At 42.8% G+C, this 23152-nt stretch overlaps 1 protein-coding gene across 1 annotated transcript in view; it reads right to left on the minus strand.

Annotated features, from left to right (window-relative positions):
• The window catches only part of LOC146009631 (cadherin-like protein 26), a 151774-nt gene that overhangs the window by 8247 nt on the left and 120375 nt on the right, over positions 1-23152 (minus strand). Inside the window, exons 16-20 of the mRNA XM_083150082.1 lie at positions 22827-22883; positions 21769-21816; positions 7403-7459; positions 7234-7311; positions 4102-4158 (exon numbers count right to left, since the gene is read on the minus strand). Of these exons, the coding sequence (XP_083006208.1) occupies positions 4102-4158; positions 7234-7311; positions 7403-7459; positions 21769-21816; positions 22827-22883 (297 nt within the window). The remainder of the gene's footprint in view (positions 1-4101; positions 4159-7233; positions 7312-7402; positions 7460-21768; positions 21817-22826; positions 22884-23152) is intronic.

Genomic DNA, 23152 nt, shown 5'->3' on the forward strand with positions numbered 1-23152 from the left:
AAAACCTACGGACTCGAATGGTTACATTGAGATAACAAGCCAACACCACACTAACTGGCTCAAAGGAATTCCCTTTGGCCAGTACACTCGAATAAAACGCAATTGTTCGAATGTGGAGGTATGTAACCAACAAATAGAAGATGTATCAGAGAGATTAGCGGTGAAAGGCTACTCCTCGGATGTTCTAAATACAGCAATTAATAAAATTAAAACTATAGAAAGGAGTGATCTCTTGAAAGTAAAGGAACCTAAAACAACAGATAATAAGTTTCAATGGGCCTTTATCACACAATTTAACCAGCTTCACTCAAAAATTGAGACTGTTTTTAAGAAAAATTGGCACCTGATTAAACAGGATCCAATTCTTGGCAATATAATTCCTGATAAGCCAATCTTTATTTACAGAAGGGCTCCGTCTCTTAGGAACCATTTAGTGAAGAGCACCATTGATGTTGGCCCAAGACACAGTATTAAAACAAAAGGGTTCCACCGCTGTGGTGAATGCCTCATGTGTAGGTCGGTAAAAGCCACCCACCGCAAAATGGTCGACTTTGAGGTCAATAAAAAGAAATACAAAATTAATGAATTTATAACGTGTCATTCCAAAAATATTGTTTATTTATTAGAATGTTCGTGCCATCTTTTTTATGTCGGCAGAACTAGTCGTCCACTTAAAGTTAGGCTTGCCGAACACGTTTATAATATTCAAAAGGGCCTTACCACTCATACGCTGTCTGAACACTTCAAAAATCATCATCAGTCTAAAGAATGTTACCTTATAAATTTTTGGGGAATTCAATTAATCTCCCCCAGATGGCGCACAAGAGATTTAGACAAGAGGTTGGCGCAGTCAGAAATGAAATGGATCTACCGGTTGAACACCCTTGTACCCGAGGGGTTTAACGGGGAATTTGAATTGAAACATTTCTTGTCTTAGCCCAACTCATTATTTGCTGCTCTTTAATATCCCTGTCATTTTTATTTGTATTTATTCATTCATCTTGTATGCTGCTAAAAATCTCTATTTTTTGTGCAATAATTATATGCTGCTATAAATATTTGTGATGCTGCTATAAATTTTTTAATCAATGATATTTTTAGCTATTCCCTGACCATCTCTTCAGGTTTTATGAAATGACACCATTTATGTTATCGTTTTACTTATTCCTATTCTTAAATTCCTTGTTTTTATGCTAAATTATTCCACTCGTTGTCTGATAAACATTGGACACTCTCTTTATGCTGGAGCGTGTGTTGGAACGCACCAGCTGACATTGGTGGACCGCACGGCCATGTTTTGTGGAGTGAAAGGCGGAAGTGCCTCTCTCCCAAAGTCTTATTAGCCGGAGCGCGTGTGGAACGCTCCATTCTTTTTGAGGTGGAACGCACGGCCATTTTAATACGCCGAAAGGCGGAAGCAAGTTTGTCTGTTTGGTCCTAATTGGACACTGCATATAAGGAGCTCCCAGGACATTGGCCCTTATTCTGGTTGGTGCGGTCAGAGCCGCACACGGGGCTCCGACCGCACAAACCAAGGGCCGCCCACCCGACGGATCGCCACGGCCGTCCGTACACGGACGGCTGGCGATCCGCACAAAAATGGTGGAGGCTACGCCTCCACCATGGTGGGAGCTGCCCCCTGCCTTCGATGGTCGACGACCATCGAAGGCAGGCCCGCACGCCGCGGCAGCTCCCGCAAGCTCAGACCACACGGACAATCGTCCGTGTGGGAGCTTGAAAGGGGGCTGAAAGCTGACATCCGGCGACGTCAGCTTTCCGCCCCCATGTCATGGTAATGAGGGCGTCATGCCCTCATTACCATGCACACGCCCCGCGTTTGCATGGGAACGCCCATGAAACGCGGGGCGTACACATAGGGAAATGAGGGGCTGAAGCCCCTCACGCCCCTATACGCCCCCTTTGCGGCGGACGAAATCCGTCTGCGGCGAAGGGGGCTGCACATGCGCAGAATGACCTCTGCGCATGTGCAGAACAAAAACATCGGCGGTACGGCCGCACGCGGGCCGTACCGAGCCGATTAGAATAAGGGCCATTGTTAGACACGCTGCTGAGGAAGGACCTTTTGTGTCCGAAATGCATTTGGCGTGTCTCGCTTCATAACTCATCGCTGCAAAACGGACTCTACTGTCGGTACCTCTGGGCTCCAGCTTTCTCCCAGTATCCGGACCTGGTGTTAGTCTGTTCCCCAGAACCTTCTGTTGGACCGCAGTCCTGCCTTGAGCAAATTTTATCTATATGCTTTTAATAAGCATTAAAATTGTAAGTGCAATTTTTTATTAAATTCATTTGTTTAAAAAAGTTTTTGCACTATATTTTTCTTTATTGTGTCATTTCATGGTATATGCCACTATTGAGGATGTGACATTTGGAGGATTCTACCAGCAATAATCCTACCTTTCAAGGATACCTCTAATTGGTGACATTAACTCTTTGTGATTATTTTCACACGGACTGTGTTTATTTGAGAACACCACAAGCGCTAATTCTACAGTTCACACTTGTTTTGCTATATGTTCTATGTAAGGTGATTATTGGATGTCACCTCAACTGTAGATAAGCTGCATGTGTGTTGTGCGCACCTGTTCACAATTTACCTTTTATTGTATACAGTACATCCCTGCCAGTTATGATATATCAGATCGATGATGTCTAGATCGACAATCACGTGTCAGCCACTAATGGTCAATTGCTTCTAGTTAGATGCCTAAAAAGGGTCAGTAGATCAATTCAAGCAAAAGTTCAATGGGAACGTGGCTGACAGTGACAAGGTTGACATGAGTTTTTCACTTTTTGTGGTGTCTCTGCCAACATAGGTTGATATGGACACAGGGCTTTGCTGCACTCAGCACACTATTTTATTCTCCCTGTATGTATACTGGGATGGTAAACTATGAACAAGTCAGTTAAAACAAAACTTTATCTCCCTGCTGGACCTATTTCTTCTCACCCTTCCTGAGCAAGAGCGTCCCCAGTTAATCACCGGCAATGATCTGCCTCACACACAAAAGGCCTGATTCAGAGGTACATGTAATGTGAAAATCAGATCCGTTGGAGCAATTTTTTGCCAAAGCTGCACAGCACATGGTGCTGCCAATGAAACGCCATAGCACATGCACAGAGGATATCAGAGGCAGAACTCTGGGAGGCAATGGAGTCATATGCCGCCGGGCTTCTCTCCTCAAGTTTTTTGTGTGTATGAGTGTGTTTGGGGGGGGGGGGGGGGGGGGAGGGGCAATACACATCTTGCCTCCGGGCAACTGGGACGAACTTACGCCACTGGAGGATATATTTGCAAAGTGAGTTAAGAGTAGGCAGCACTTGGGAAGAGGTAACAGAGAGTGGCTAGAAAAATGCAGGAGTGTTGGGATCATTTTCTGAGGTTATACAGAGGTGACCAGCATTTCTGCTAATGTACAGTACGAGAGCATTTGTTGTGATATGCTGGCAGGGCACACCACTGTGCACAAGATGGTGGCTGAGCCATAGCATATTTCCAGAAGTCCCCTATAAAGGGATGCAGTCATTAGGTCTACAAGCATTAAGTCGACAGTCACTAGGTCGACCTATAGTGTACAAGCAGTAGGTCGACATGAAAAAGTTTGACATGAGGTTTTTTTATCAAAAAGGTGGTTTTTCATACTTTACTATGCAAGTGGGCATAGAGTACACTTATACAGTGTCCATGTCAACTAATGCTGACATGGACACCCAAAAACATGAAAAACGCATGTCAACCTTTTTTCGTGTCAACAGTTTTCATGTTGACCTAATGCTTGTGTCGACCTTTTGCATGAACACTATAGGTTGTCCTAATGACTGTCGACTCAAATTACAGCTGCACATGCCTGCATGCACCTCTTTATCTTTACTGAGGAAACAGATTTCATGTTTTTTTTATTTTCAAAAATACTTTGGTGGATTTTTATGCAGTTAACTCAAAATGTCCTTATTATATATTCATGGCAATATTATATTTGTGACAAGTCTTTCTTTGGTTTTGGGAATAGCTTGATTTTTCTTCTGTTATATGTTATATATTTAGTAGAAGAAGCTTGTCCTATCTTTTTAATGGAAACTTACAGAATGCCTCAAGGAGTTTGTACGATCAATGTTGTTTCGTCTTCTCTCCATGTAACTCTGAAAAAAAACATTACACAAAATTAAGGCTTTTTTTCTCTGTATAACTGTAAAAAACATGCACATCTCCATGGTTACAGTTACAATAGACATAGATTGGGAAACAGCACCTGAAGTTTAGAACGATACAATACTAGTTACATACAGTATATTATATAAATGATTACCGCAGTGAAGGCAACATGAGCGTTATTTGTGATCATTTGCTTTGTCCTTCTTTTTTGTGTCCTTGCTCACCATCACTTACAAAGAGCCTGAACCTACACATCAGTTTTGTAACAATTCACAATAATTCTCCCCCACATTTTTTATCACCACAGAACTCTCAAGAGCTAATATCTATCTTTCCGTCACTGAAACAGGTCTGATTCTGAGTTGGGAATAAAGGGGCCCATTTATCAATGAATTTTAGCTATTTAAATCTCTTTTCACAGCAGAAGAGGCACACAGTAGACAGTCTGGGGGGTGGGGATACACAATTGCCATCATAGCTCCGCCCCCTGCTTTACAATGCCGACATTACCAGCATTTTAAAGCTGGGGTGGGGCTACAATGATGGAATTTAGTACAGATCATGTCATCACCCTATCTGTGGGGGTGAGGGGTGAGCGATGCTCAGCAGAGAGTGGGGGTAGATGGCAGGGAAGCGCAATGCAGGAGACTTGCCTGCTGTCCCAGAGGGAGCGTGAGTGCCACTTGAGTTTTGGGAGCCTCCTAGCCATTCTGGGAGAGTAGGCAAGTATGGCTTCAGCCCAATGTTTTTGAAACAGTACAGTTGGAGCGGATTAGCTGGGCTCCAATTTAAAAAAAACAGAAATTACAGTAAATCTGGACAAACCATGTTGCAATGCAAGACATGCAGATACATCCTTTTTTTGTATGCAGGGCAATATGATTTTTCCAGATTTTTCATGTAGTCCACAAATGCTGGTCAGCTTTATGCTTACAATTTAGCAGCAAGATGCAGGAGACTCTTGATTTTTCCGGCAGTCCCCCACAGTGGCGTCACCAAAATAGCTGCACAACACCCCTGCTGGCAGCATCCGCACCTTCAGATGCCCTTCACCTAGCCCTTCACCATGCATCCGCACCTAAACAAACACCCACCCACACAACCAAGAACCAGTGTTGTGCGTGTGTGGATGGAGCACAGTCGGGCTGCTCTCAGCAACCCCACTATGCAGCGAAATTCCAGAGGCAGAGGAAGAGAAGGATCTCCTGGGCTTGTGTTAATCTGCTGCATACAGCAGCTACAGCTTGTGCAGCAGTGAGCAGGGGGCCAGGGAGAAGGACAAGGCAGAGCCAGTGAAGTCATCCATGAAAAGGCTGATTCCTGTTCACAGGCTGCACTGGCGTTTGAGCCAGGACCTAGCACTATAAACCCACACTAGCAGCTCCTCCTGAGGAGGTTATGCCCCACTGATGCCAAGTGGGAGGGGGGGGGGCACTTGCTACTGATGACACTGGAAGACTTACTGCAGGTGACAAGGGGGCACTTACTGCAAGTGACAGAGGGGCTGGGGGGCACTTACAACTGGTGACATGGAGTAATTTACTGCGGGTGACAAGGGGCCACTTACTGTTAGTGGCTGGGGCTGGGGGGCAATTACTTACTAGTGGTGACACTGGTCACTTACTGTCAGTGACCAGGAGTCACTGAGTGTGAGTGTTATAGGGAGACACGGGGGCATTGTATGTATAAGCGGCACCACAGGTGGCATTATATGTATAAGCGGCACCACATGGGGCATTTATGTATAAGTGGCACCACAGGGGGCATAGTATGTATAGGAAGCACCACAGGGGGAATTATATGTATAAGCGGCACCACAGGGGCATTGTATGTATAAGCAGCACCACAGGGGGCATTGTATTTAGACGTGGCACCACAGGGGCAACAAGCAGTTAATTTAAACATAATTAGAAGCCTTACTGTGGGACATAAAATGGTGTCAGCAGCATAACTGTGTTGTATAATGTATAATATATAATGTGCAATGGGCATTATGATGTGTTATATAATATTTAAGGGGCATTACAGTGTGTGGCATAATGTGGTATTGTTGCATAATGTGTAAGGAAGGAAAAATGGCAAATCATTTATGGTACATAAATCAGCTGGGCGGGCTGCAGGGGAGCTGCTCAGGGCGGCGGAGGGCACCAACAGAACGTGTGCACGAGCCTCTCATGTGCGCGCGCCCCCTTCTGTCGGCTGGCGAATGTCGAGTCTATCTTCTGTAAGGCACTCTCAAATGTGTTTTTCCTTTTAATTGTCAATGAAGGTGGAGGCTAATTTTCTAACTATTCGCATTATGAACCAAATCGCCTAGAAATGACCCTGTTTGTTTTACTAAAATGCCAATAGGCGGGAGGACTTAGTTAGGCTGTGGGAGGCTGTGCATATGATATTGTGATTTTAAGGTACAGTATAATGTTAACTTTGTTATATTTATAATACTACTATTGCCATTATATTCAGTAATATACAGGAATTATAATTTACAAGTAAGACTAGCACAAAAACATTACTAAGGATTATGTGTGGTGTTATATGGGAGGAGGTCTATGGAGGTGGGGGGTGACACCAGGACTTATTACACCGGGTGACATCAACCCTTGTGATTCCCCTGGTACCCTGCACCCAGGGAAGAGTAGCCGAATCTCCTGCATCATGCTAACTTACTATTGAAGCAGGCTGAAAGAGGAGATAACACCTGGAATTAGCATCTCTGTATATTATGCAAAGCTTCATTGTTTAGCCACACCCCCTTCTCATGGACACATACACTGTGACATTTTGCCATGACAGGGGTGGGGCTTAACAATGAGTCAGGCCGGTCCCTCTCCCTGAAGTGTCCTGCAGTGTGTCTTCTCTGGGCTTGTCTCAGAGAGGAGACCATTAAGGAAGGCAAGTTTGGTTTGGACATAGACCTCTGACTTAATCTCTCTGCATATTTTAAATATGCCCCAGCTGCAATGCAATATTGATTTGCCAAGGTGCACAGTTATTTGCTGTTTCTTACACAACTCTCCCAAAATATGCCCCTTGTCTGCTCTAGATTGGCTTTTACTTACAGAATGTCGTCGTCTGTTCGCTCGATCAAACGTCTCTGCTCCAACTCTGTTTCCAGTCAGGTTCTTTTTTGATTGGACCTATAATTATTAATGATTATTTATACTGTGTATAAAGGCTGTCACTAGAATAGAAAGTGATAATGCTCTCTTTTACCACAGGAACACCTACCTGCATGCTATTGGAGCGACCTACTCTTCCCTTACTATGCACAACTACATTTGGTGCCTGCAACACAAAGAGAATAAACAATATTTTTCTTTACAGGACAATCCATAATAATTTAGCATTTAAGTAAAGGATATACAAATTTAGTGATTTTTTTACCATCATTATGTGTAACATCTTCAAGTGTGGAAAACGCAGTTTACAAAACAGACTTTTGGCCAAAAAAACTAAACATTTTTGGCCAAATGTAGTAGCCAAACTTTTTTTTTAAAGGGGCAATCATTTACAAGGCAAAACCATGCCTTGTAAATTATTGCCCCGTTAAATAAACCTCAGAGTACGGCCGGCATCCTGCACTGCCGCCAAACTTGAAAGCTATTACACTTGGCCATTGTTTAAATTCATGAGACTGTCAATATAGTCATAATGTTCACCTTGACCAAGGTGATGCATGTAGACAGTGTTGAAATATCTGCATGTTAGAATGACAACATATCAGCCCTGGTTGCCCAGGGGTAACAACCTGCTCCTTGTAGCTTAAGCAGCTCCAGTGGCATCTACCAGGTCCTGGTGTTCATTTCAATGTCACTTCTAGGTCAGACCTCTGAATCTTAGGCATTTAAGAAAGTATTTATCCGATATCCTTAACCCTATTCCCTATACCTTCATTTAGTGCCTATTTCTAAACTTCCCCAACAGCCTAAGCATAACACTTTTGCCTGCAAGTTAATCCTAACCCCATTGCCCACAGCCTAATGTCAACATTTTAAAAATGTTGACACATTGCCAGGCCTCCCTCAATTAGACCATGCCCGACAGACCTCTCGGCAGCACTGACTATATTGTACTACATCTCATTTTACATGTATGTACCCCTTTCCGCAATTCCCTTCATCTCCCGCGAACCCCCCTCCGGGTCAAATGACACGATCTCATCATTTTAGCCCCACCCCCTGCAGTGCAATGCCTGAAATACAGGCATTGCATTGTGGGGGGCTGGGCTAAAATGACGTGCTCACACTAGACACACCCCGATCGTGCAGCCTGTCCGTGGCTCCGCCCTCGGACCACCCTTTCCCCCTCCCAGCGATGGCAACGCCCCCCTGCTTCTGTGAGGCGTGAGCTTGCTGCCCTCTCCCGGCAATGCCTCTCCCCGGTCTTCCGCAAAGGGGAGATGAGAAGTCAGGAAGTATGGCTCAACAGGAAGTTACTGAACTACAACCCAAACATTTTCTGTTTCCTCTCACTGTTAAATCTCCACACAAGGTTTGCAAACCCCAACTATGTGCACCAATGTGGGAATTGGCCAACTTAGTATATATATATATATATATATAAATGCAGGTGCTTAATGAAAAGCGGAGGCACTCACCAATTGCAGAGGAGTCAGTCACTTTTTATTCAGTGGTCATATCAAAAAAGTCGACGTTTCGACCCATATAGGGCCTTTGTCAAGACAGAGTACAAAAGATCCATGGGTACACCAAGAGAGAGGCAGTAATACTGACACATATGGCAAAGCATCTATATATACACACTTCCTCCCTTCATTAGTGCTGCAGCACATCAGCTGTGCACAAAACATACTGATAGGTCAATCACAATGCTCACTTAATTAGGCTACTGGGCAATAGGTGAAACAGTACAGAAATAACTTAGCAATATAGGTAAAATAATAGCAACATAGGTACTTACTAAAGATGTTATAGGACTAGCGTTGCTGTTAGAAGAAAGCTGATAAGAAGCACAATAGTGCGCCTCCGAAACCGGAAGTACGCGTGCGTGTCACCTCACACAATGGTGACACGCAAACCAGGCAGCGCGGCTAATGGAGTCAACAAAACGTCAGAGCGACGCGCCGATGCGCGTCACACGCAGAAGCCTGTTGCTAGAGAAGCAGCTGGTAACCAGGCTGCACCTCCGATACCGGAAGTGCGCGTGCGTTCCAAGGAGATGAAGTGGAACGCACAGGGGCTAAGTGCTCAAACGCCCATAATGCCTTAACAAAACGATGGCTAAAAAAACACCAATAAGGAATTTAGGCTGAATAGCATGCAGCATTAGGAGGGGAGGAGTCTGTACAATGCATATTAGGATAAAAACATATATAATGAAAACATCTATAACAAAATAACACACACAAAACATATAATGGATAAAGACATAAGACAACAATTAAGAGACCATTGGGACAGTGTCCCATAGTCATTGCTAACACCAGTGGCGATAGAAAAAATCCCGGTAATATATGTGCCAAAAAAGAGAAAAATATATAATTCGTTTTTTAGCAATATGTCCAGTGGGAGCTTTATTGTAAGAATATACCAAGGTGGTTATATTCATTTAACCCTTTCGGGTCAATGGTGTTTAGTCGTGCTATCCACCTTGCTTCAAGTTTCTTGAGTTTTAATTCTCTGTTCCCACCACGTGGGTCCTTTGGAACATGATCAATGAGCATGCAGCGTAGAGTAGATATTTGATGGCCCAATTTTAGGAAGTGCCTTGCCACAGGTTTGTCTGAACTACCTGTGGCATAGGCAGCACGTATGGATGTACGGTGATTGGCCATACGTTCCTTAAAGCAACGGGTTGTCAACCCCGTGTAATACAGCCCACATGGACACATCAAAATATAAATAACAAAGTCCATGCTACATAAAAGTTTTTTCTTTATCTTGATCTTCTCACCACTGTGTGGGTGAGGGAAAGTCGACCCAGCGATCATTGAATGGCAAGTGGTGCAGGACGTGCACCTGAAGCATCCAGGCTTGCCACCTGATAGCCAAGTAGTGGCTTTTGGTGAAGGATGCATAGTGGGACGCATCAATAATTGGCGGATGTTGGGACCTCGCCGATAGGCACTCATAGGTGGTATCCTCGTATCTAGCTTGAGAGCAGGATCGGTGCCTACAATCGGCCAGAACTTTTTATAGATGGCTTTACTCTGTCCAGATGTATGGTCATACGTGCTGACATGGACCATTCTGTTGGCGGCTTTATTCATTTTGGTCTGTGTACTGTTACGGTACTTTGTCCGTGCTTTTCTCAGACATCGGTTGATGACCACTGGTGAGTACCCCCTGTCCAAAAAGCGTGCCCGCATCTCATCAAGCTGTAGCTCAGTGTTTTCAGCATTGGAATTAATTCTTAGTACCCTAAGGAATTGCGATATGGGCAGGCTCTCCTTCAATGAAGTAGGATGTTGACTGCTAGGATGTAAAAACGTATTTCGGTCAGTGTCCTTTCTGTATAACGTTGACCCAAGGCCTGAACCATCTTTGAACAGTCTCACATCTAGAAACTCAATCGTGGCAAACTGTATATTGGAGGTAAATTTAACTGGCTCCTCAAGGTTGTTAAGGTGTTCAATCATCAAATTGAAATCATTCTCAGTGCCAGACCACAAAATAAAAACATCGTCAATGTATCTGTAGTAGCGGAGTATCTGATGACCAAACATGGGGTAAATGTGGTTTTGTTCATACGCAGCCATGTACAAATTAGCGTATGATGGCGCTATATTTGAACCCATGGCGGTTCCATTTTTTTGCTCATAAAACTCCGCCCCATACATGAAGTAATTTTTTGTAAGTATCAGATCTACAAGACCAAGTAAAAATTCAATGGGTGGCTGTTTGTGGCCACTGGCAACCAGACAATCCCTTAGGGAATCAATGCCCTGCCGGTGTGGGATTATGGTGTATAGTGATTGTACATCCATAGTGCACAACCACACACCGGCAGGGAGTACATCAATCTCACCAATTTTGGTCAGAAAGTCCCCCGTATCTTTCAAGTAACTACTGACACTTTGAACAAGCGGTTGGAGAAACTGATCAACATAGACCGCAAGCGGCTGGAGGAGTGAACCCATTGCGGAAATAATGGGCCGCCCTGGGGGTTCCTCCAGCCGCTTGTGGATCTTGGGAAGAGTATAGATAATAGGGATCACAGGGTGATCAACAGTAAGGAACGACAAAGTCTTCTTATCGATCCACCCCGCATTCAGTCCCGCAGTCAATAGACCATCAATGCACTTTTTTATGGTCATGGTGGGATTCTGCTTGAGATGGGTATATGTTTGCTGATCGTTTAGTTGCCTCAGTACCTCGCGATCATAGTCGACCCAGTTTTGTAGAACAATTGCCCCGCCTTTATCGGCGGGGCGGATGACTATATCCCTATTGTTTTTGAGAGAAAGGAGGGCTTGGCGCTCAGGGGTGGAAAGGTTTGAGTACCTTGGTTTAGATGTAATTTGGTCACTGGCTTCTTTAAGCACCATCCTAGAAAATGTGGAGATACTAGCATTTCTTGATACTGGGTCATAGGTACTGGGCTTTATGCAACGATTAGGGGGTTCCAGATTGTTGACTGAATCAGCAAACTGTTCCCTCAACCTAAGCTTACGGCAAAATTTATAATGGTCTACTGACCACTGAAACTGATCATGCGGGGTGGTTGGTATAAACGATAACCCATATGAGAGAACTTTCTGTTCAACATCACTGAGCGGGTACGAGGAAAGATTAAATATCATGTCTGCTTTTTGGTTTTCCGGTGATACCTTACCCTTCCACCCTCCCCTCCTTTGGTGGTTCCTTGTTCTCCGCCTGACTGGTAAGGCGGGTTGGGGGGTGGTCGTTGGTTGAAAAAAGGTCGCTTACGATGGCCAGAGCTATCTGAGGTATCGCCCTCAGAGGAAACACCTTCAGCGAAGTGTGTCCTTTGCCGATATGGGCGCGGGGGGCGTCGACCCCTGGTGTCGTTAGAATCACCGGTCAACCAGCGATAAACCTGGTGATTTTTGTAATCACTATTCACAGAATCAAGTTTTTTACGCTTGAACTGGACAAGATCTTGGTGATACGTATCAACCTGAGTTTTAATTTTTTCAAGCCACGCTTCGCTTTTATCGGCCGTAAGTTTTTTCAAATGTGTAGTTTTGAAGCTTTCAAGCTCAGAGCGTACCTTTTTTAAATCAATCCCAACCTCCTCTATGACTAATAGAATGAGGTCAGCTGAACACTTGTTCAGGACTCCACACCACCTTGAACAAAAAGAAGGGTTGTTACGCCCTAGGGTCGGGACATTATGTACCCTAAACCCCCTGGGTATCTTCTTGTTCCGGTGGTATTCACTGAGAAACTGACCGTGAAGTAACAAGTCAGTCTCACGTTTACGTAAACGTAATAATTTGTGGTACAGGTCAGAGGAGGTTTCGGCTGGTAAATCATGAAATTCTATTTGTTCAAAATAAATTTTATCTGCGTCATCATCTGTCAAAGATATAAATGTATTTTGTGCGGACGCCAGTAGAGCCTCATCCACTATATTGACACCAAATTGTGTCATAGTGTAACACCGGCTGAACTGGAGTGTGACACACGACAGAGGTATCGTACAGGGAAGTTAGCTGGTAGTCAATTAAAGGCCTAGCAACAAGGTAAATATATAAGTATTATCACATAAGTGGTCTGGCCATATGGAAATACTTATTAAATACAACAATCAATGGTCTGGCACTGGAAAAACATCAGACAGGCGCATATACCATACAAGACAAGAGGATTAATTGAAGAAAAAAGGTAGTCACTTAGAGGCCTAGCCGCAAGAGAAATGAGTAAACTTTACTTCATAAGTGGTCTGGCCCTTTAAGAGTACTTTTAGATACAATAATCAATGGTCTGGCACTGGAAAGACAACAAATAAGCACATATAACATACAACATACGGGACAAGACAAACATCTTTTTCGCCACTGGTAAAGCAAAAAACAACCGGGTAAATCACAGTTAAAAATACTGTTTATGGCACAAGTCCATCCGTCAGTATAGTGCACTCTGGTATATCCCCTTCAGATTCATAGATAAACAGGGATTCTTATCAGGTAATCCAAGTGATGGGTGCGGAGCAAAATGAACACAGTCTCTATGTCCATAAATACAGCCAGGGAGTTCAGCACTCACATCCAGAAGTGTTGAAGATAGGGGTGCACAACAAGGGTCATCCAAGCCAGATGGCCAAATAATAAATGCAGGTGCTTAATGAAAAGCGGAGGCACTCACCAATTGCAGAGGAGTCAGTCACTTTTTATTCAGTGGTCATATCAAAAAAGTCGACGTTTCGACCCATATAGGGCCTTTGTCAAGACAGAGTACAAAAGATCCATGGGTACACCAAGAGAGAGGCAGTAATACTGACACATATGGCAAAGCATCTATATATACACACTTCCTCCCTTCATTAGTGCTGCAGCACATCAGCTGTGCACAAAACATACTGATAGGTCAATCACAATGCTCACTTAATTAGGCTACTGGGCAATAGGTGAAACAGTACAGAAATAACTTAGCAATATAGGTAAAATAATAGCAACATAGGTACTTACTAAAGATGTTATAGGACTAGCGTTGCTGTTAGAAGAAAGCTGATAAGAAGCACAATAGTGCGCCTCCGAAACCGGAAGTACGCGTGCGTGTCACCTCACACAATGGTGACACGCAAACCAGGCAGCGCGGCTAATGGAGTCAACAAAACGTCAGAGCGACGCGCCGATGCGCGTCACACGCAGAAGCCTGTTGCTAGAGAAGCAGCTGGTAACCAGGCTGCACCTCCGATACCGGAAGTGCGCGTGCGTTCCAAGGAGATGAAGTGGAACGCACAGGGGCTAAGTGCTCAAACGCCCATAATGCCTTAACAAAACGATGGCTAAAAAAACACCAATAAGGAATTTAGGCTGAATAGCATGCAGCATTAGGAGGGGAGGAGTCTGTACAATACATATTAGGATAAAAACATATATAATGAAAACATCTATAACAAAATAACACACACAAAACATATAATGGATAAAGACATAAGACAACAATTAAGAGACCATTGGGACAGTGTCCCATAGTCATTGCTAACACCAGTGGCGATAGAAAAAATCCCGGTAATATATGTGCCAAAAAAGAGAAAAATATATAATTCGTTTTTTAGCAATATGTCCAGTGGGAGCTTTATTGTAAGAATATACCAAGGTGGTTATATTCATTTAACCCTTTCGGGTCAATGGTGTTTAGTCGTGCTATCCACCTTGCTTCAAGTTTCTTGAGTTTTAATTCTCTGTTCCCACCACGTGGGTCCTTTGGAACATGATCAATGAGCATGCAGCGTAGAGTAGATATTTGATGGCCCAATTTTAGGAAGTGCCTTGCCACAGGTTTGTCTGAACTACCTGTGGCATAGGCAGCACGTATGGATGTACGGTGATTGGCCATACGTTCCTTAAAGCAACGGGTTGTCAACCCCGTGTAATACAGCCCACATGGACACATCAAAATATAAATAACAAAAAAAAAAAAAAAAAAAAAAAAAAAAAAAAAAAAAAAAGAAAAAACTTTTATGTAGCATGGACTTTGTTATTTATATTTTGATGTGTCCATGTGGGCTGTATTACACGGGGTTGACAACCCGTTGCTTTAAGGAACGTATGGCCAATCACCGTACATCCATACGTGCTGCCTATGCCACAGGTAGTTCAGACAAACCTGTGGCAAGGCACTTCCTAAAATTGGGCCATCAAATATCTACTCTACGCTGCATGCTCATTGATCATGTTCCAAAGGACCCACGTGGTGGGAACAGAGAATTAAAACTCAAGAAACTTGAAGCAAGGTGGATAGCACGACTAAACACCATTGACCCGAAAGGGTTAAATGAATATAACCACCTTGGTATATTCTTACAATAAAGCTCCCACTGGACATATTGCTAAAAAACGAATTATATATTTTTCTCTTTTTTGGCACATATATTACCGGGATTTTTTCTATCGCCACTGGTGTTAGCAATGACTATGGGACACTGTCCCAATGGTCTCTTAATTGTTGTCTTATGTCTTTATCCATTATATGTTTTGTGTGTGTTATTTTGTTATAGATGTTTTCATTATATATGTTTTTATCCTAATATGCATTGTACAGACTCCTCCCCTCCTAATGCTGCATGCTATTCAGCCTAAATTCCTTATTGGTGTTTTTTTAGCCATCGTTTTGTTAAGGCATTATGGGCGTTTGAGCACTTAGCCCCTGTGCGTTCCACTTCATCTCCTTGGAACGCACGCGCACTTCCGGTATCGGAGGTGCAGCCTGGTTACCAGCTGCTTCTCTAGCAACAGGCTTCTGCGTGTGACGCGCATCGGCGCGTCGCTCTGACGTTTTGTTGACTCCATTAGCCGCGCTGCCTGGTTTGCGTGTCACCATTGTGTGAGGTGACACGCACGCGTACTTCCGGTTTCGGAGGCGCACTATTGTGCTTCTTATCAGCTTTCTTCTAACAGCAACGCTAGTCCTATAACATCTTTAGTAAGTACCTATGTTGCTATTATTTTACCTATATTGCTAAGTTATTTCTGTACTGTTTCACCTATTGCCCAGTAGCCTAATTAAGTGAGCATTGTGATTGACCTATCAGTATGTTTTGTGCACAGCTGATGTGCTGCAGCACTAATGAAGGGAGGAAGTGTGTATATATAGATGCTTTGCCATATGTGTCAGTATTACTGCCTCTCTCTTGGTGTACCCATGGATCTTTTGTACTCTGTCTTGACAAAGGCCCTATATGGGTCGAAACGTCGACTTTTTTGATATGACCACTGAATAAAAAGTGACTGACTCCTCTGCAATTGGTGAGTGCCTCCGCTTTTCATTAAGCACCTGCATTTATTATTTGGCCATCTGGCTTGGATGACCCTTGTTGTGCACCCCTATCTTCAACACTTCTGGATGTGAGTGCTGAACTCCCTGGCTGTATTTATGGACATAGAGACTGTGTTCATTTTGCTCCGCACCCATCACTTGGATTACCTGATAAGAATCCCTGTTTATCTATGAATCTGAAGGGGATATACCAGAGTGCACTATACTGACGGATGGACTTGTGCCATAAACAGTATTTTTAACTGTGATTTACCCGGTTGTTTTTTGCTTTACCAGTGGCGAAAAAGATGTTTGTCTTGTCCCGTATGTTGTATGTTATATGTGCTTATTTGTTGTCTTTCCAGTGCCAGACCATTGATTATTGTATCTAAAAGTACTCTTAAAGGGCCAGACCACTTATGAAGTAAAGTTTACTCATTTCTCTTGCGGCTAGGCCTCTAAGTGACTACCTTTTTTCTTCAATTAATCCTCTTGTCTTGTATGGTATATGCGCCTGTCTGATGTTTTTCCAGTGCCAGACCATTGATTGTTGTATTTAATAAGTATTTCCATATGGCCAGACCACTTATGTGATAATACTTATATATTTACCTTGTTGCTAGGCCTTTAATTGACTACCAGCTAACTTCCCTGTACGATACCTCTGTCGTGTGTCACACTCCAGTTCAGCCGGTGTTACACTATGACACAATTTGGTGTCAATATAGTGGATGAGGCTCTACTGGCGTCCGCACAAAATACATTTATATCTTTGACAGATGATGACGCAGATAAAATTTATTTTGAACAAATAGAATTTCATGATTTACCAGCCGAAACCTCCTCTGACCTGTACCACAAATTATTACGTTTACGTAAACGTGAGACTGACTTGTTACTTCACGGTCAGTTTCTCAGTGAATACCACCGGAACAAGAAGATACCCAGGGGGTTTAGGGTACATAATGTCCCGACCCTAGGGCGTAACAACCCTTCTTTTTGTTCAAGGTGGTGTGGAGTCCTGAACAAGTGTTCAGCTGACCTCATTCTATTAGTCATAGAGGAGGTTGGGATTGATTTAAAAAAGGTACGCTCTGAGCTTGAAAGCTTCAAAACTACACATTTGAAAAAACTTACGGCCGATAAAAGCGAAGCGTGGCTTGAAAAAATTAAAACTCAGGTTGATACGTATCACCAAGATCTTGTCCAGTTCAAGCGTAAAAAACTTGATTCTGTGAATAGTGATTACAAAAATCACCAGGTTTATCGCTGGTTGACCGGTGATTCTAACGACACCAGGGGTCGACGCCCCCCGCGTCCATATCGGCAAAGGACACACTTCGCTGAAGGTGTTTCCTCTGAGGGCGATACCTCAGATAGCTCTGGCCATCGTAAGCGACCTTTTTTCAACCAACGACCACCCCCCAACCCGCCTTACCAGTCAGGCGGAGAACAAGGAACCACCAAAGGAGGGGAGGGTGGAAGGGTAAGGTATCACCGGAAAACCAAAAAGCAGACATGATATTTAATCTTTCCTCGTACCCGCTCAGTGATGTTGAACAGAAAGTTCTCTCATATGGGTTATCGTTTATACCAACCACCCCGCATGATCAGTTTCAGTGGTCAGTAGACCATTATAAATTTTGCCGTAAGCTTAGGTTGAGGGAACAGTTTGCTGATTCAGTCAACAATCTGGAACCCCCTAATCGTTGCATAAAGCCCAGTACCTATGACCCAGTATCAAGAAATGCTAGTATCTCCACATTTTCTAGGATGGTGCTTAAAGAAGCCAGTGACCAAATTACATCTAAACCAAGGTACTCAAACCTTTCCACCCCTGAGCGCCAAGCCCTCCTTTCTCTCAAAAACAATAGGGATATAGTCATCCGCCCCGCCGATAAAGGCGGGGCAATTGTTCTACAAAACTGGGTCGACTATGATCGCGAGGTACTGAGGCAACTAAACGATCAGCAAACATATACCCATCTCAAGCAGAATCCCACCATGACCATAAAAAAGTGCATTGATGGTCTATTGACTGCGGGACTGAATGCGGGGTGGATCGATAAGAAGACTTTGTCGTTCCTTACTGTTGATCACCCTGTGATCCCTATTATCTATACTCTTCCCAAGATCCACAAGCGGCTGGAGGAACCCCCAGGGCGGCCCATTATTTCCGCAATGGGTTCACTCCTCCAGCCGCTTGTGGTCTATGTTGATCAGTTTCTCCAACCGCTTGTTCAAAGTGTCAGTAGTTACTTGAAAGATACGGGGGACTTTCTGACCAAAATTGGTGAGATTGATGTACTCCCTGCCGGTGTGTGGTTGTGCACTATGGATGTACAATCACTATACACCATAATCCCACACCGGCAGGGCATTGATTCCCTAAGGGATTGTCTGGTTGCCAGTGGCCACAAACAGCCACCCATTGAATTTTTACTTGGTCTTGTAGATCTGATACTTACAAAAAATTACTTCATGTATGGGGCGGAGTTTTATGAGCAAAAAAATGGAACCGCCATGGGTTCAAATATAGCGCCATCATACGCTAATTTGTACATGGCTGCGTATGAACAAAACCACATTTACCCCATGTTTGGTCATCAGATACTCCGCTACTACAGATACATTGACGATGTTTTTATTTTGTGGTCTGGCACTGAGAATGATTTCAATTTGATGATTGAACACCTTAACAACCTTGAGGAGCCAGTTAAATTTACCTCCAATATACAGTTTGCCACGATTGAGTTTCTAGATGTGAGACTGTTCAAAGATGGTTCAGGCCTTGGGTCAACGTTATACAGAAAGGACACTGACCGAAATACGTTTTTACATCCTAGCAGTCAACATCCTACTTCATTGAAGGAGAGCCTGCCCATATCGCAATTCCTTAGGGTACTAAGAATTAATTCCAATGCTGAAAACACTGAGCTACAGCTTGATGAGATGCGGGCACGCTTTTTGGACAGGGGGTACTCACCAGTGGTCATCAACCGATGTCTGAGAAAAGCACGGACAAAGTACCGTAACAGTACACAGACCAAAATGAATAAAGCCGCCAACAGAATGGTCCATGTCAGCACGTATGACCATACATCTGGACAGAGTAAAGCCATCTATAAAAAGTTCTGGCCGATTGTAGGCACCGATCCTGCTCTCAAGCTAGATACGAGGATACCACCTATGAGTGCCTATCGGCGAGGTCCCAACATCCGCCAATTATTGATGCGTCCCACTATGCATCCTTCACCAAAAGCCACTACTTGGCTATCAGGTGGCAAGCCTGGATGCTTCAGGTGCACGTCCTGCACCACTTGCCATTCAATGATCGCTGGGTCGACTTTCCCTCACCCACACAGTGGTGAGAAGATCAAGATAAAGAAAAAACTTTTATGTAGCATGGACTTTGTTATTTATATTTTGATGTGTCCATGTGGGCTGTATTACACGGGGTTGACAACCCGTTGCTTTAAGGAACGTATGGCCAATCACCGTACATCCATACGTGCTGCCTATGCCACAGGTAGTTCAGACAAACCTGTGGCAAGGCACTTCCTAAAATTGGGCCATCAAATATCTACTCTACGCTGCATGCTCATTGATCATGTTCCAAAGGACCCACGTGGTGGGAACAGAGAATTAAAACTCAAGAAACTTGAAGCAAGGTGGATAGCACGACTAAACACCATTGACCCGAAAGGGTTAAATGAATATAACCACCTTGGTATATTCTTACAATAAAGCTCCCACTGGACATATTGCTAAAAAACGAATTATATATTTTTCTCTTTTTTGGCACATATATTACCGGGATTTTTTCTATCGCCACTGGTGTTAGCAATGACTATGGGACACTGTCCCAATGGTCTCTTAATTGTTGTCTTATGTCTTTATCCATTATATGTTTTGTGTGTGTTATTTTGTTATAGATGTTTTCATTATATATGTTTTTATCCTAATATGCATTGTACAGACTCCTCCCCTCCTAATGCTGCATGCTATTCAGCCTAAATTCCTTATTGGTGTTTTTTTAGCCATCGTTTTGTTAAGGCATTATGGGCGTTTGAGCACTTAGCCCCTGTGCGTTCCACTTCATCTCCTTGGAACGCACGCGCACTTCCGGTATCGGAGGTGCAGCCTGGTTACCAGCTGCTTCTCTAGCAACAGGCTTCTGCGTGTGACGCGCATCGGCGCGTCGCTCTGACGTTTTGTTGACTCCATTAGCCGCGCTGCCTGGTTTGCGTGTCACCATTGTGTGAGGTGACACGCACGCGTACTTCCGGTTTCGGAGGCGCACTATTGTGCTTCTTATCAGCTTTCTTCTAACAGCAACGCTAGTCCTATAACATCTTTAGTAAGTACCTATGTTGCTATTATTTTACCTATATTGCTAAGTTATTTCTGTACTGTTTCACCTATTGCCCAGTAGCCTAATTAAGTGAGCATTGTGATTGACCTATCAGTATGTTTTGTGCACAGCTGATGTGCTGCAGCACTAATGAAGGGAGGAAGTGTGTATATATAGATGCTTTGCCATATGTGTCAGTATTACTGCCTCTCTCTTGGTGTACCCATGGATCTTTTGTACTCTGTCTTGACAAAGGCCCTATATGGGTCGAAACGTCGACTTTTTTGATATGACCACTGAATAAAAAGTGACTGACTCCTCTGCAATTGGTGAGTGCCTCCGCTTTTCATTAAGCACCTGCATTTATTATTTGGCCATCTGGCTTGGATGACCCTTGTTGTGCACCCCTATCTTCAACACTTCTGGATGTGAGTGCTGAACTCCCTGGCTGTATATATATATATATATATATATATATATATATATATATATATATTTACATATATGTTTCTATGATGTTTTATGTTTGTAAAGGGCTAAAGATTTTACCGTACCTATATATTTGAAATGTATTGATATATTATGTGTAATGGTACAAGTGACATACTTTATTTGATCCTCAAATTGGGTGATATTGTTTGACATTAAATTGTTAGAAGGGTTGAACAAACTTGCCCGAAGGTGGGTGGTATATATTCTGTAGTGCTGAAATATTTTCAATACGTAGCACAAAAATGTGAATGACAACACGATTTTGTGCAATGCTTCACCACAAAAAAAGAAAACATAGTAACATAAAGCTTTCTCGTAAAAATCATTTTTTTTTGTCAAATAGATCTCAATACAGAGCAAAATACCATAAATGAAGTGTAAACATTTTCTTGAGCATTCTGCAATGAAATGATGATTCCAAACCTTTTAAATTGTAATGAAAACAGAAATAAATGGATTGTGATACTACAAGTACCAAAACAAAAGTCCCCCTTTATCCTGCTTGGTGTCTCTGGGGTACCTAGCTAAATAGTTGAGCTTGCTGATCTGCTTAAAATAAAAAAAAATGCTAACAATTTTTCTTTTTAATTAGTCAGCTTTTACTCATAAGTATGTAAATTTATTCCTACTGCTTTTACTACAGACCTGCAAATATTTCACAAGTTTGCTGATTTGCGATTTTCATTTCAAATTGTGAAACTGCTTAGGAGTAATAGCACACTCACTCTCTCTCTCTCTCTCTCTCTCTCTCTCTCTCTCTCTCTCTCTCTCTCTCTCTCTCTCTCTCTCTCTCTCTCTCTCTCTCTCTCTCTCTCTCTCGTAAATACCAGAGATCTACTTACCACATATATTTTTGTACTGGCTCTATGAAATAGACCATCCATTTCCTCCTATAAAAATGGTGAAAAATTGATTAGAATTGTAATCCAGAATAGTTTGATTTTGAAATCATTATTAATTATAGATACCTTATGGCTGAAGCACATGCTAAAATTACTGTTAACACATTAGTTTACTGAAGATTTAAATGTCCTCTATGAAGTTCAATTTTAAATACATTACTCAGCGCTTTTTAGGATATTTTGGTACTTTTACCTCTCCCTCATTTATTACTAAAGACATCTACAGGCAGTCAGATTTGATTTCCCCAAACTCTTTCCTGTACTTTGTTCTTTGAAACTCATGTAACCATTCATATACTGTAACTGCAAGTAAGTAATCATACATTTTGGTCCACAGGATCACTGGAATGGGGAAAAAAAGTCTGCAGTGCCATTATGACCAAAGTTGGAGATGCAGAACATTTCAACTTTCAACCATTTCTATATTGTAAACTGGGGTGTTTACACAAAAGGTGTTCAGCGGTTATCTTAGACAAAGACCAGTGTGTAAGGCCTCCGGTGTGGCTTGGTTTACAAAAGTCTCTGACCCTGCGCTTACTGACTGCTCCATGGTGGTCAGGTGATAGGCTGCAACTTGTGTTGTTGGTAATAAGTATGTGGGGTGTGGTCTCAGCTGCAAATTAGTGCCTAAAGTGGTCTGCATCAAAGCCACGGTTTCTATTACAACCATGGCACCACACAGTATGTAGTTTGTATGTTCTTCTTGTTTGGATTTCCTCTAGGTGCTCCAATTTTCTCCAAAAGTCCAAAAAACATGCTGGGTACTGTAGATTAGTGTATAACCACTAAAGCCAGGACTAACCACTCTGCATGACCGCATGATAGATTGGTCAAAATTATATTTTGAACAACTGTTAGGAGTGTATTGAGTTTGTAGACACTGCTGATTGTACAGTATACCTTCCTCCATTTTATGTACCAGATAGGAATTTATTATCTAGGTAACAGTAGAATACTGAGAATGTTCTCAAGTAAAGAAAACAAGCATCTCATGTTACCTGGTTATTGCCTCCAAAATCATTCATGTTTCCAACTCCACCCGGAATAGCTGATGCCTAAATAAATGTATATAGAATGTGTGAAACATTTGTATCAGCCACTCACTTTTACCCAATATATTAAAATATCACATACGTTTTTTTTTTTTTAATTATGACACATTCTGTCATAAAGATAAATAGATTCTAATAAAAAGATCATACATAAAGTGATATAACATGGAGCAAATGTTAAGGCCAGCTTTTGTTAAGTCCATTAAAATTCTTCTCAAAACGCCCTGTACTCTCACCAATGGCCAAGAACTGAGGTAACTCTGGTAATGTTA

The sequence above is a fragment of the Crinia signifera genome, chromosome 6 (genome assembly GCF_055691185.1).
Source record: "Crinia signifera chromosome 6, ASM5569118v1, whole genome shotgun sequence".
NCBI lineage: Eukaryota > Metazoa > Chordata > Amphibia > Anura > Myobatrachidae > Crinia > Crinia signifera.